Source organism: Anabas testudineus, chromosome 16 (assembly GCF_900324465.2).
Source record: "Anabas testudineus chromosome 16, fAnaTes1.2, whole genome shotgun sequence".
Taxonomy (NCBI): Eukaryota; Metazoa; Chordata; class Actinopteri; order Anabantiformes; family Anabantidae; genus Anabas; species Anabas testudineus.
Window position 1 is genome coordinate 21082915 of NC_046625.1, and position 14668 is coordinate 21097582.

The 14668-nt window shown below is 40.6% G+C and overlaps 1 protein-coding gene across 1 annotated transcript in view; it reads left to right on the forward strand.

Moving 5' to 3' along the window:
* The window catches only part of LOC113170474 (vacuolar protein sorting-associated protein 13B), a 278722-nt gene that overhangs the window by 246249 nt on the left and 17805 nt on the right, over positions 1–14668 (forward strand). The window contains 5 exon segments of the mRNA XM_026372581.1: positions 3476–3631; positions 7146–7412; positions 9382–9465; positions 10074–10249; positions 13040–13210. Coding sequence (XP_026228366.1) covers positions 3476–3631; positions 7146–7412; positions 9382–9465; positions 10074–10249; positions 13040–13210 — 854 coding nt within the window.

Here is a 14668-nt window from a genome sequence, read left to right on the forward strand (position 1 = left end):
CAGGATTAAGCAATGGGCTAGGCAGTAGACATGACATCTTACCCATGATGGAATCTGGTTGGTTGATTGACTCACTGAATAAAATTTACACTTTAGGTGGGAGGTGATTCTCAGAAGTTAACACCATATCTGACTGTGTCAGTTCCTTGTTTGGGTTCTGCATTTAATTTCCATAGCAACTGGCAAGTCTGGGTGGGGATTCATGTAGTTCATGTGGTATTGATCTTGTGATAAGACCACAAATGGTCCCGGCATGATATGTGCAGAACTGTGCTGACCCTCTGATATTAGGTTTCATTGACAGGTGTTCCAGACATCTAGGTTAGTCACAATAGCCTGTGATTTTAAAACACATACCAAAGCTGCATTACATACATGTACTTTTTTTTTTTAGTAATATCTGTTGGCCCTAAGTCATTTAAGCAACACGGGCTGTGGCAAAACCAATAAACCCAGTGGTAATATGGTAATATATAAACCATATGAAGCTACAACTTTCAAGTAACCCCTGCAGACTCACTGTGGATACTGAACAAAAGAAAAATGGAGTTGATTCAGTTCAAGCAGAAATGGACAGTTGTATTTCAAATCATAAATCATGATTCAACTCAATGGAACTGAGATGAATCATCTGTAGCTTAGTTATATTACTGTATTTGGACAAACATGTCACTGTAAACCTTCACGATGATATAAGGCTGGGGTGTTCTGTCAAACCACAAGCCATATTAGCAACTTGTAGTAGAATTTGGATGAGCTGTTGTGTTTTGTTAATGTGTTGTGACAATATGATCCTGGTCAAGTCCTGCTCACTAACAGATAACAGGCAATGCAGTCACAGAATGAAAATGTTTTGCACAGATATGTCCAATTATTCATTTTAATAATTCCCAAGCGGATCACTCTGGTACCAAAGCTAAGAGCGAGTAATGCGCTGGAAGCTAAGCGTCCACCATGAGCCAGCAATAATCACAGCCTCCCCCCTGGGAATTTAAGTAATGACCGAGATTTCAATTTGATTTCTTTAAAAGTCAGTACCCAGTTTAGAAAATAGTCATATTTTGCAAACAGGTTCTTAGTTGGCTTTGGACAAAAAAAAGGAAAATCACACTTCAGACCTGATGTAGATTTTAAATATTATTACATTTCTCATGATTATCTGACATAATATACATTTTGATACAGAGACTTCCACATTTTCATTGTTTGTTTGTTTTTGTTTGACACCTTGGCTCACCTTGTTAAGTCATTTTAGAGGCAGCCATGTACTCTGGCTTAATTCACTGACTATAGAAAAGTGTGCTATTAATTTTAGCTCCAGTTGAAGCCTCATCTTTCTACAAAGACATTTTTATTGAAGTTCTATATCCAGTTCAGCTCTTACGGTAAACCACATGTGACTGACTGCATTTTCTCAGCGTCACAACATTTGGATAAGTCCCATTGAGTCAAAGCAGTTCTTTTTTTTCCATTCTTGTTGACCTACATGTCCAGTTCATCTGTGTCACTGCTGTTTTTTGTTGTTTTTTTTTTCTTCCCAACGCTTGAGTCAGAGCAGTGATGAATTAAAACAAGAGTGGCAGTTGCTGTTTGAGGAGAGACATTATTATGACTTCTCTTTTAAAGGTCAAGTTAAGCCACAGGCGTGATCAAGTGAATGGAGAAAGAGGGAGGGACGGAGGGGTTAAAGGAGAGAGAAGTGTTGAAATAACAAATCGCTGCTCACAGATGGTGCCGAGGCACAGTAGAGGACTCCAAAGGGTTCGCCACCACAAGATTTTGACCATAATTAACACCAGTCTAGCACCACTCAAAATTTTAAAGACTGAGGTTAATTCTAAAACTTAATACCAAGGCCGTTTTTGAAGTTGAATGCAAATTAAAAGGTATCCATCTCATGTACTACCAGGTCACTTAAAGAGAGACTGGGAGGCGAATGGCAGAAAATCCTAAATTATAGTTATTTTCAAAGTTTTCCTCAAACCACCATGATCTTAACTGGTCCTGATTATAATGTTAGTGCTGGTTTAGAGAATCATCTGGTACTTCTCCACCCTTAGGCTTAACCTTAACCTCTAGCCACCTGGCTGTTTACACCACTCTGCCACTTTCCCCATGAGTAAGTCCACCGAGCGGGAGATCTGAGAAATTATGTCATCTTCACTCAGTTGACAGGGGGGACGGATGATCTTGAAGAAAGCAAATTCAAGCTTTGCTTAAGAATGTTATTGTAAAGAAATCTGCCTTCAAACAGTGCAGATAGACTGTAGTGGAAAGAAACATAGAAGGTCTTGACCAGGGTCTCGTCTGCTCTTTGACATCAGGAGTAATTTGTTTTTCCTAAAACAGATTGGTTACATTTTTTGGCACACTGAAATAACAAGCCAAAGTGTAAATCTTCAAAAACACTTTTCAGCATTTTAATCTGGCCTCTAATCCTCTGGGATATTATTAAACCTGTACGTCCGAAGCCCACCCCCTTGTCTCTCTCCCATTTTTTTTGGATACTCTCACTCATGTACATTCTTTGTCTTTCTCATGTTCTCTCCCCTCCCTTTCCTACATGTTTGAACTTGTGTTGCCAGTGAGATATAGCATTCAGCCAGGTGGAAGGTCTGCCAGCTGACTGAGGGGAGGAGGTTTTAGTTCTCACTACACATTTATGATTCTGCTCCAGTAGTATTACCCTAAGCTCACAATTATTCCTTGTTTCCCTGTAGCTCTCAGCATCCTGCAGTGAGAAGTTGACAGATCGACTACCTTAATGTAGCATTTAACCAACCCTTGTTATTTGCACTATATATTTTGTGAATGGATTTCAGTGGAGGGGGGATGTAGCAAAGACTGCAATGATATGCACTTCAACTGGAACATCTTCAACTATATGCAGCTACAAGATTTGGCTTCTTTCCATATTTTCAGCCCTGCTGCCATGTTGTGACCAACAATACATGGAATTATGTGGGAAAGGGTTGGAAAAATTGTCACCACTATAAAGTTGTTTGAATATCAAAAGTTTGGACCGGGTCTGTTTATTGCTGCCCTCCTGAGTCCACCCAGCCACACACATGGATGTGCTCCACACTGAAGTGATGGATATGAAACTGAAAAGGTTGAAAGCCAAACTATCTGCCTCTTATTTAGATGTGTGGAGAACATAGTCTTCCACATCCAACCGCACAAGTACACACACACACAGCTGTAATGAGCTTGCACATCAGCTGTTTTCCACCAGCCAGTTTATTGTGTGTGACCTTCCATTTCTACCTCCAACAGCAGCAGGCCTGTTCAGCACCAGTAAACAGGAACTTTGTTGTTCTTCTCCCCCCTCCTCAACAAATACTTCTAAACAAAGAATCCTGTTGTTTACTTGCCTTTTGCTCATGGATAAATAAAGGGCAAGAATACCTCTGATGTCTGGTGTGTCTTCTGTCTCTGTTTTTGTGTGTGTGTCCTGGTCTGTCCCATCCCACAGCTGCTGCACATCTGCATCGAGGGATGGGGGAACTGGCGCTGGTCAGAGGCCTTCAGCGTGGACAATGTAGGGACTCTTCTAAGGACCATTCAGTACAAGGGGCGCACCGCCTCACTCATCATCAAGGTGTTGCAGCTCAGTGGTGTCCAGAAACAGGTACTTTCAGTTTTTGATCTGTTTTGCAGCTGTTGTTGTTTGGTCCAACTGTGATTCTAAACTCACAAACTTTCCTAAGCATAGATTGGGAAAAAGTCATACAGAATAGAAAAATATAATAACACATTAATTTTGTTCTTCATAGTGCAACCATCATAAGATAAACCCACATATGGTGTTCAATTAAAATACATGTGTATGTTCTTAGTTATAAATCGGAATACATCTGTAAAAGTCTAACATTTGCTGTTATAAGAACATGTTTGACAACATGTGCTTTTTCTGGAGCTTTCAGCCAAAGTTGAACAATTTAGAGACTTTCTTAGAGCCACATCAAGGTCAATTGCAATAATTGTAACTGTAAAAGAGCTTTGAAGTTAACTTGAGCAATAAAAGGAGAGACAATGGAGTATTACCCAATGCAAATATCATCTGCAGAGAAGCTGAGACATGAGACTTAGAATGCTGGCAACACTTTGACAATTGACAAGTGAAGATTTGTGGTGCAAATTCACCTCAGCAATAAACAAGGACCAATAATCTTCAACATAATATTTTCATGAATATGGGGATCCTGCACATTATTTAACTTTCTGCTAACCTGTAAAAAATCTTGTAAGTGGCTCGTAACCACAGAGAAAGCAGGAACACATTTGCTGCATTATGCCTGCTGACTGCTATTATGTGTCACTTGGGAATGCCTGGTCTTTTTCCCAGCACTCATTTTCGGATGAGCACTTCTTAATTTCCAGTTTTTGTTTTTTTCCATTTCTATAATATGATTTAATAGTTGCTCAGCTAACAGTTACTATATTCTGGTTTTTATCTGTTTCATAGCACTGAAATAAGACAGTTATGAGCCTACAGCTATACTAAAACACAATATGATCCATCAAGAAGATCGCAAGAAGTCACAAACCAGCATGAAGCAAATTACAAATCAGCCAAACTCGACTTTTCACAAGAAGAAGAGTGATGAATCATGTTTGGAATTTTCCACAAATAAGAGGTAGACTTGCTGTATTCCTTAAAATACAAGATGCCATCAGATTACAGCGGTGACACTTATGTAAACAGTGTCAAGTGTCGCACATGTCTCTCTTTGGTCCTCCAGACAAAACAGACTATGCCTCTCACATTCCTTCCTCTGTCTGTCCCAGACTTTGCTTACATCTTGTTCCCATTGGATCCTATGATAGGATATTGCTCACAACTAATTCACTACACAAAGCTTCAGCGTGGGACAGCAGCACACAGTGCTGAAGAAACTGGTTCCGGCCTGCATGAGCATACCTCATCTTGTGTGTGTTGTGTTTTAGTTTAGTTTTATTTTGGAACAGGAGTTTGCTTCAAAATGGCATCCCCCATTTTTAAACCCTGATATTGTATAATGACCTTATACACACACATCTGCAGGCATTGTCTAATTACACTCACAGACACAGGATACACTTTGCCTCTTGGCAGTGGATTGCTCTAATGTCACAGGCACTGATGCTACTGCCACTGATGATTATTGTCGCCATCACATCAGATTCGATATCATAATGTGTTTCTTAAACAATGATCGGCCATTTCACCTGTTAAAAAAAAGAGCATATTAAAAGTGAATGTACATCAAATGTTCCCATAGTTTCCACATTTCCAGAGTTCACAATGACCCCTTCACATTACTTTGATTACATGCTGTTCATTTTTGTTGCTCATTTTCCTTTTTACATTCTGTATAATACATTCTCTATCTCCCCTTTTCTTCTGCTTATCTCTGTATGTTAGCAAAACTGAAAAGAAGAACAGTAACTTAGCAAGAAAAGGAAAGTGTACTATAAAGTCATGATTAATGGAGGGATTTTCCTTGTTAGGGGCCAAGATCTTTGTCTCCAACATCATTATCGGTGCCACAACCTGCTGAACACAAAACCGTGCACTTGCATGCAAAGACATAAACATACACTCACAGAGAGTGGTGGAAACTATCAATTCAGAGCATGATTAGTCGTGTCAGTAACAGATGACAGCTCCCTGATGGCTGAGACTTGGCTCTGTGTGTCTAGGCTTTGTGAATACACACATTGTCTGTATATCTGTGTGATATGACGTAAGACAAAAGGAAAGTAATCTATACACTCACATGTGTGTACATGCTGTTTATGGAGTGATAGACAGTGAGCCTACAAATCTATCAGCCAGTGGGGAACCAGTTAAGCTCTATAGAGTAACCCCTTGATAAGAACAGAATAGTAGTGCATCTACAGAGGCACCTTGTGCTGTGACCCATTAAGTGAAGTAAAGACAGTTTTAGATCTATTTCTATGAATACACCTGCAGGTCACAATTTACATTCTGGCTCTGCATGCCCCTATAGTGAATTCGAAATGAAAGATTTGAAAGATGTGCATAAAAGGGCAAACTCTCAGCTTTATTTTAAGGGCTTGGTCAAGTATATTGGATGAACCGTACTGGAGCTAAAGCCATCTTTGTACATAGACCCCTATTTTTGGTGGCCCATAAATATTTGCACAAATGTAAGGTTAAATTAAGTTGTCAGTTTGAATACTTGGTTGCAAATTCTTTGCAGTGAGTGACTGCAAGTCTCGGACAGTTGGACATCACCACATATGGAGATGTCTTCGTTTCCTGCTTGTGTTTCTGTGTTTTGCCTTTTACATGTGAAATACAAGTTATGGGTTGCTTTCACAGTGTGCGCCAAGCTATTGTCCATCTACACTGTGAAGCAATGTCCAGTCAGTTTTGAAGCATTTGGCTGGATCAGAAGAGATAGTTTAGCTCTAAACACGTCAGAATTCATCATGATGCTTTTGTTAATAGTCATCGACTCTTTCCTTGCCATTTTTCTGGTCCAAATTGATCTTTGTCTCATCTGTCCACAGGATGTTGTTCCAGGACTCTTTTTACTTACTTACTTTTCTGGTGAAGTTCATTGTCGTTCATTGTTAACATTGACACAGAGTTCCCTGTTTCCTAGAGGCTGTTCTTGATCTTAATAACTGTTGTAAATGGAGATTTCTTTACCAGGGAAAGAATTCCTCTGTGATTCATCACTGGTGTTTTCAGTGGATTTCCAGCCTATTGACCTCCGTTAGCTCACCAGTGCGTTCTCTCTTTTTAAGAATGCACCAAATAGTTCATTTGCCCACACCTAACGATTTTGCTGTCTCTGTGATTGATGGATTTGTTTTGGACTTTCAGCTTAATCATGGCTTGTTCAGTGGCAGTGACAGCTCTTTGGACTTCATATTGACAGCTAATGACAACATGTTCCAATTGCAATTGCAGCACTTAAAATCAACCCTAGACTTTTGATCTGCTTGCTTGTAAATTAACATAAGAAGAAATAACACACACCTGGCTATGGGACAGCTCCCATCCTTCAGTATCGGTTTGTAAAAACAGATGACTTACACAGATTCTGCACTGGATTTCAGCTCGTATTAAGATTAGAATTATTTTATTTGTAATTGTAGCAATTTCTCTCTTCAATTTTCTTCTACAGGTAATAATCTGTGGACGGCAGGTGATGTGCAGCTACCTGACTCAGGACATTGAGCTGCGAGTGGTGCAGCACTACGTGGGGCCTGACAGTCAGACAGTGGTTAGGGAACACTGTGAGTGCCTGGAGGCTGGGGCAAAGTTGCCTTCCTACGTGCTGGAGGATGCTGAAATGACAGAGCTGTGTGTGAGGGCTCGAGGAGATGAAGACTGGTCTCAGGATGTTCAGCTGGAGAGGAGGGACAAAGGGAGCAGCAGCTCTGTTGTACAGGTAGGTTAACAACAAAGCTGCTTTTCTAAAAACGTTTAAGACATTTTCACAGTGCTTGACAAACCTCAGTGTCCTTCATATAATGTGAAAAGATCAGCAACTCAAATCTGGGATGTAATTGTAATTTCTACATTCATGCCTGCCTGTGTTGTAAACAACAGAGTCAAGCTCGTGGTTTGTGATGTTTAAATCCATCTCAGAATCAGTTGTCCTAATCATGATCAAGTTGGGAGTTTTTTTCGCAACACATTTATTGGCAGTCAGAAGAGCATACGCATGTAGACTGCAGTAGCTCCAGAGAGATGGAGTTGATTGTCCCAATAGAAGCTGAATGTGCTAGCCAGACAAACACAGATAGAAACACATAGTGCAACACACCACCACTTCCAGCCAGCTCTCCATCACACACATGTTTGGAGCTGGTGACTAGACCACCAACTGTGGCCGGATCCTCTTCTCCTGGGTGGCCACAGTGGCAGAGCTTACACGCTGCTACTCACTGTTAGAGAACAGATTGAGATCTTTCCCTTAGATAGGCTTACAAAGGCCCTCCAACCCATAACCCAACCATGTTGAGAGGCTGAAAGTACAGTTTATGCTCTCTCATAACAACACTAACCATAGACAGGAAATACTAGCTGATATGTGGGCACAGGGAGAGGCTTTGAGGCTTTGAAGGAACTTTCAGACTGCTGGATAAACGCCAGACTAACGCTCCTTTTCTCCATCCCTGCTGTTCTTGCTCTTGTTTCTTATTCTTCTTGTTCTCTGTCTTGTGCATCCCTCCATTGTTGTTTTCTTTCTGAATGCACCCCATGCTGTTAACAGATAGCCATTGTGTATCTCCAGCTTCTGTGCGTGGGTCTGAACATCTCTGACTCCGCTCCAACCTCCGCTGTTATCTCTTCTGCTCAGATCAGCCATTCATTACACATATGGAGGGTTGGCTCTGAATGAGAGAGCTGCCTGGACTAGTAGCTTGGTCCTTAGATCTCTCTATCTCCATCTGTCTCCTGCTATTTCACTCTGATGCTGCCTCCCTTTCTTTTAGTGTCGCCCACACACTCGCTCACTCATCTATCTTGTAGTTGTTAACTCCTTTTTTTTTTTTTTTTTTTCTTTTTTTTTTTTACTTCAACCTCTGGTATCCAGCTTGTCTACCTGGTCCACCCTCTAACTCCTCTGTTTAGGCCTCTCTCATCTGACTCCTATTAGTCTATTTGAAATAACTCCTGTTTTCCCATTTCCTCCCTAACTTTTATTTTCCAGATTGATTTTATCCTTTTTTGACAAAGCACAGGAGGTCATTATAACCTTATTTCAGTAGTGAGTGTTTTTTGGTGAATCAGGCCTATAGTGCATCTGTTTGCCAAAGTTTCACTCCCACAGCCCAATAAGACTGTTTTGCAAGTGGGTATATATTAAAACTGAATGTTCCCTATGTCTCTTTTCTTCACTCTGTTGTTCCCAACAGTAAATTGAGTCCCCGGTTTGTCATAAACTAGTACAACTTATAATGTGTCTGAGCATCCCAGTGCTTTAACGAGGAGTGTGGAGAGTAAATGGGACAAACATCAGTGACACATTAAGAGCAGCTGAGCCTTTGGTGGGCATATTCTCAACCTTTAAATCTTAAAATGTAGCTGTTTGTAATGCCCCATTACTTACTGTAGCAATAACAGTTGTCGGTCAACCATGGTATTGTGTTGTATGGCTCTAGGGAAACCTTTTTACTTGTTTTACAGCATAAAAATAATGACAATACATCACTAATAGAAATAATAACAATTCTCTCTGCGATTGAGAGCCAGCAAATATATATACATCCTAACCACAAAGAAGCTGCCATTATCTATCTATCTTTATCTGTCTCTGTTATCCCTTTCCAATAATAGGACGAGATCTGAGACATAGTGAATATAATTTATTTATTTATTAATAATATAAATACTGTGTTGCCCTCCTTCAGGTGCCCTGTTCCAGTGGTTCACTACTGTACGTGTGGTGTACTCTCATCACTATTGACCCTGACTCTCACATGCAACAGAGAATGGTGAGTATCCTGCAAACACACACGTACGTATACAAAGCAGTATATTATTTATGACTATAACATACCAAAGCCTTACCTTCTTACACACACACAGTGCACAGTACGTGCGACAACACAGTATGTTGGTATTATCAGATCAACTTGGTTTGGTTGTTTATATTCACAAATTATCACTTCTACTGTAGTTACAGTATTTGCTATATTTTCAATGCATGTGTATCTTATTAGCAGCAACTCATTTTTAATTCTTTCCTTTTTACTTTTTCTTTTTTTTATTATATAAGGAGCCATGAAAGCCTGCATCGACTTCCTGTAATTGGGCTGAACCGTCTAAAAACTTTTTCAAATTAGAAATTAACTGGTTTAGCTTCTTAAAACCATCTGTTTAGGTTTTACCAAAGTTTCTTTGGCCTGGACCATGGTCCAAGGCACCTTTCACATCTATTTTGAATCAGACCAAACTGAAAGGTCTGAAGTTCCAGCTAGATGGAAAAACACCTAAGATAGTCATCATTCAGTGATTTGCTAACTGCCCTAGCCAATTTAATTGTGTCTGTTTCTACAGTGCATCTTAATAATGGTTGATCTGCCCAAACCTCTTGTTTCAGGTGGTTTTTAGTCCACTGTTTGTAATGAGGAGTCACTTGCCAGATCCAGTACTCGTCTACATGGAGAAAAGAAGTCTGGGACTGAGAGAGAGCCAGCTGATACACGGACAGGGCCACGAGGAGCCCCTGTTAAACACCGAGGCTGACCTCACTCATCATCTCACCTTCCAGGCCAGGTAGAATCCTTTTACACTTCCCATTACATATTAAACAAAATTTTCATCAAGTCTGATGCAGTCCATCATTTGCCGCTTCATGCTTGGCAAATCTTCTGTTTCCATCCTCACACCAGTCAGCAGGAGAGATTTATAGGACAAGTTATTTCTTTCTTCTTAGAGAAGATTGAAAGACACTTACTTAATATTCTTTCACACCACATTCTGGTTGGTGTGAGCCAACATGAAGACATGATCCAGCAGGATCCAGGCACACATCAGGAGAACAGAATGCCAGTTTGACAGCAGCTGAGACACAGCTCGAATTCCAACATTTCAATTGGACCATGCTTTTGGCCCTGCATTGTTCCATATTTGTTCGAGTGTGTAGATGTCTTTCTGTGGTTGTGTGGACCAATTTTAGTTCTATACTGTCATTGTGACATGTTGGCTGGTCCTCACAACTTCAAAGTGCTGACTGAAAGTTAAGACTCAGTTTTAGGGTTAAGGTTAGAATTAGATGAAGGTTTGGTTGCAACAGTATTTATGTTATGTTAGGGTTAAGTTAAGGTAAAATATTTGAGAAGGCACTAAATGAGAGAGTGTCCTCACAACTATATTGAGACCTATGTGTGTGTGTGCATCTGCGTATGTGCACACATGTTTGCGTGGGTAGATAAATTGTGCGTGTGTGTTTGTGTGTGTGTGTGTGTGTGTGTGTGTGTGTGTGTGTGTGTGTGTGTGTGTGTGTGTGTGTGTGTGTGTGTGTGTACACGTGCGCACGCACACATGTGTCATCGTATCTGTGTGTGGTCTGTGTCTGTCAGTGTCTTGGTTAGCTACATGCCAGCACAAGTGTGACAGTCACCACTTCATCATGGGCAGAGGGTGTCACATGCATCACTACTAGGCCTATTAGTCTGTCCCAGTTTGTCAATGCATGTTCTCACTTTCTCTTATCGTCCATATCTTCTTGTAAGACACATCTCTATACACAGTTTATTACAGAATGCTCCGCTAAGCTGAATCAATAGTTAAAATGTTTGGTTGCATTACAATTTCCCCTTAAAAGAAATTCCATGCATCTGTTATTCATGTGTAGATTATATAGTCTAATAACATCCTAACTATACCTCATGTTTCATGTCACATATAAATACATACAAATGACAGATGTTTTGGTCCAAATTGTTTTTCAGTAACTTAAGTGTTTATGTTTCAGTATGGATGGCCACAGGAAAAATAGCTACCACATGTACAGACTGTATTGTTGTTGCTCCTACTGTATTTTTTATCTATTTATCTGTAATTCATGTTGTTTTATGCGAATTCATGGAAGAATAAGAAGAATAATCACCCCTTTGGTAGCAACTAGTGGTGATCTGAATAAACATAGTAAATGTTGAGTGTAATTGAGTCCCCCTGAGAGTTTTTTTTTTTTTTCACTGTAGTGTGTTTAGATATCTGGTCACAAAGTTTGTTTTGATTTCAGCTGCCATAAAGAAACCACAGTGGCCATACAGTGACTGAGAATATATTTGGCCCCTGTTGTTGTAGATAAATCCTTTTCATGTACTCAAAAGCAAGCTCAGAAACAACCAAGTGTCTTGTCTTTCTAGAAGGCAACCACAATGCTCCTTGTGTTTACAATCTGTCCCCTTCCTAAACTGTCTCACCACACAAACTTACATATTCCCTAAACTTGCACCCCCAACTCAATCCCTCATTCCTCTCCATCCTCACAAACACACACTACAAGCCACAATTGTAAACGTGCCTTCACACATATACACATTCTGGACACACACAAGCCCCCCAGACCTTTAGGGCAGATCCAATCCTGAATGTTCGCTGGTCAACAGCTCATCTTTCCTTCCTGTAATTACACATAGTTGTGGGCTCTAATGGACGAGGTAGAGAGCAGAACTGCGGTCTACAACACAAGAGACATAGACAAGTCTTAACCAGAACCATAATGTCCTGCTCCCCTCATATTGGCCACCACATTAGAAAAATGAGGGTTACAATCAGAAGCCTCTTCCAGTTTCCCCCCGCAGGAACTGCTCTGGGTGAAAAGCTTCCTGTCAACACCTTGTCCCGCTCGTCTTTCTTTCCCCAGATCTATAAGCAGCAGCCCTTGTGTTCCTTTTATAGCACAATGGGCTCTATTAATAAACTACTGCTCTGGGGTAAGGGGGCTGCTTTGCTTTAGCCAAGTGGAACTGGAGGCTGCCCAGTGAAAGAGAAGCCATTACAGTGTTTGGATTTAATTCTTTTTTCCCTCCCTGTTGTAAAGCCATAATTGACCAGTGTCTGAGACTTTCAATAAGATTATTTACTGCCATTAAGCTTGTCCTATGATCTTCGTGAATTAGTGTTTGTTAAGGCAAGACTGCATGTCTGGATGAAAAGTTCAAAACAAAAGGCAGATTCAACCCACTTTGAGTTTGCAGGGTAAAGGCAGAGTTTATCCTGGGGTCACTTCAAGTTTTCTGAACAGAACAATAGGAATAGTCAGCAGCTGTCGAGATGTCTTGTTCTGTAGTGAAATTAAAAGTAGATTTGAATTGTTCCTGGCGTAGAATATAAACATGCTTCCAAGCCAGATTCAACCCTCAACCTATGTGGTTTTCATTTTGAGCAATTTCTTATCATACCCAACCACCGTGAGAAGATCAAGGTAAGTGAAATCAGCTGGCACAGTGGTTGCCTAGCAGCAGGACCTGCACATTGTTAGGTAAAGATGGCACATGGTTTTATATCTTGTTAGAGAGATCTGTAATGATTTTGTGCTTTGGCCTTATCCCTCAGGGATGATGAGGAAGCTTCCCACTGTGCTGTGCCCATCTCCACCAGCTTAATCAAACAGATATTGAACAAGAGTGGAAATAAAGACAAGCTGGAACACATCCTGGCAGACTTCTATGGTCCAAAGACCTCACCTGAGACACCATGGCCCTACATCACCAAAGATGCTGACAGGTATTGCCCTGCAAAATGCAAAATGTGTGCAGTAAGTGTAATAAATGCAATAAAATGTCTGTGAAATACAAATACTGGTAATTCTTGAAAAACTTGTCTGCATTTGAGAAACAATGGCAATTAATGGAAGTCATGAGTACAATAGCTGTAACAGTCCAGGACACTTCTTAATCCTTTGTAATAAGTCAACATGTACAATCCTTTTTCATCTTTATTATAGCACTTCTGTGACAGGCACTAAATCTGACATTTAGAAATTCATAACACAGATTTCATCAAGACCCACCAGTATGTTTTTTTTTTTAAATAGCAGCCTTCCTACAGCTTCCCTCCTCAAAGCACAGAGCACAGAGTTGTGCAAGCGAGCCTTTAATGAGAGAGGCTTCTCTTTATTGCTGATTTTTTGTTCACATAATAAAACTGTTAACTGCAAAGACAATGCAGAGCCATGCATCAGACGTTAGCAGCGACCCCACTGCAGTCCCCACAGACCTTTATTTTGTCACAGTCACAATTTCTCACACAAGTCACAGGGCCTTGCATTTAATTAAAGCTTGGCACAGGTTTGCAGTGTGTATATGTATGGCCAGTTCATTAGTATGTTTATAATAATGGGCATAACACACATGTGAATGAGTCCACAGGTGTCGCTCTGGGAATCGTCTTTTGTCGCAAAGCAATCACATCTTGATAGCAGCATGCTCTCCCACAGGCCCGAGTTACAAAGAGTCCCAGTGGATCTGCTGGACATGTGGGCCATATGTCTGCCTGTGGTTGCCTAGGTTTCTCTGTTCTCTATACATATGCAAACACACAGAAACGTGCAGATTGTTGCCCGGCACATGTGTACACACGCTCATAACATTGTGTTACATACGGACAGCACCATATACAAAACATCATTCACCTTTAAACGTCACACACACTGTGCCTCAGTAAATGACTGCCGTGATGCTATTTGGTGTTGGTTTTCTCTGTCAGTCAGTCTCAGTCAGGCCTTGCTTTGATGCGATCTATCTCTGTGAGACAAAAGGCCAAGGCACATTTCCAAACCTGGAAAGCGGCAGTTTGTCTGAAACCCAGAAGTCGGCTACTTGATGTGGAGTAGCATAAGAAAAAAAGAGTAAGAGAAGCAATGGAAAACGTTTCATTAGAGGATTAATAGCACTGATTACTATCTCTAAATACCTTGCAAACTTGGACAGCAATTGAAAGCCACAGTTTAATTTGTATATTTCCCTTAATGTTTACAACAGTGATACAGTTTGCTGTTTGGAGACTGGAGTCTCCTTGGCACAGCAGAGAAACCAAACCAACTGAACTCCTTGGCTGGGAGTGTGTAAATAATGTGTCTTAAAGGGGCAGAGGAAGTTGAAAGTGGTAAATGTTATTTTTCTTCTGGATTTTAATGGCATCAAGGCACCTCCACAATCATTAAACAAACATCTTGTAGTGGTT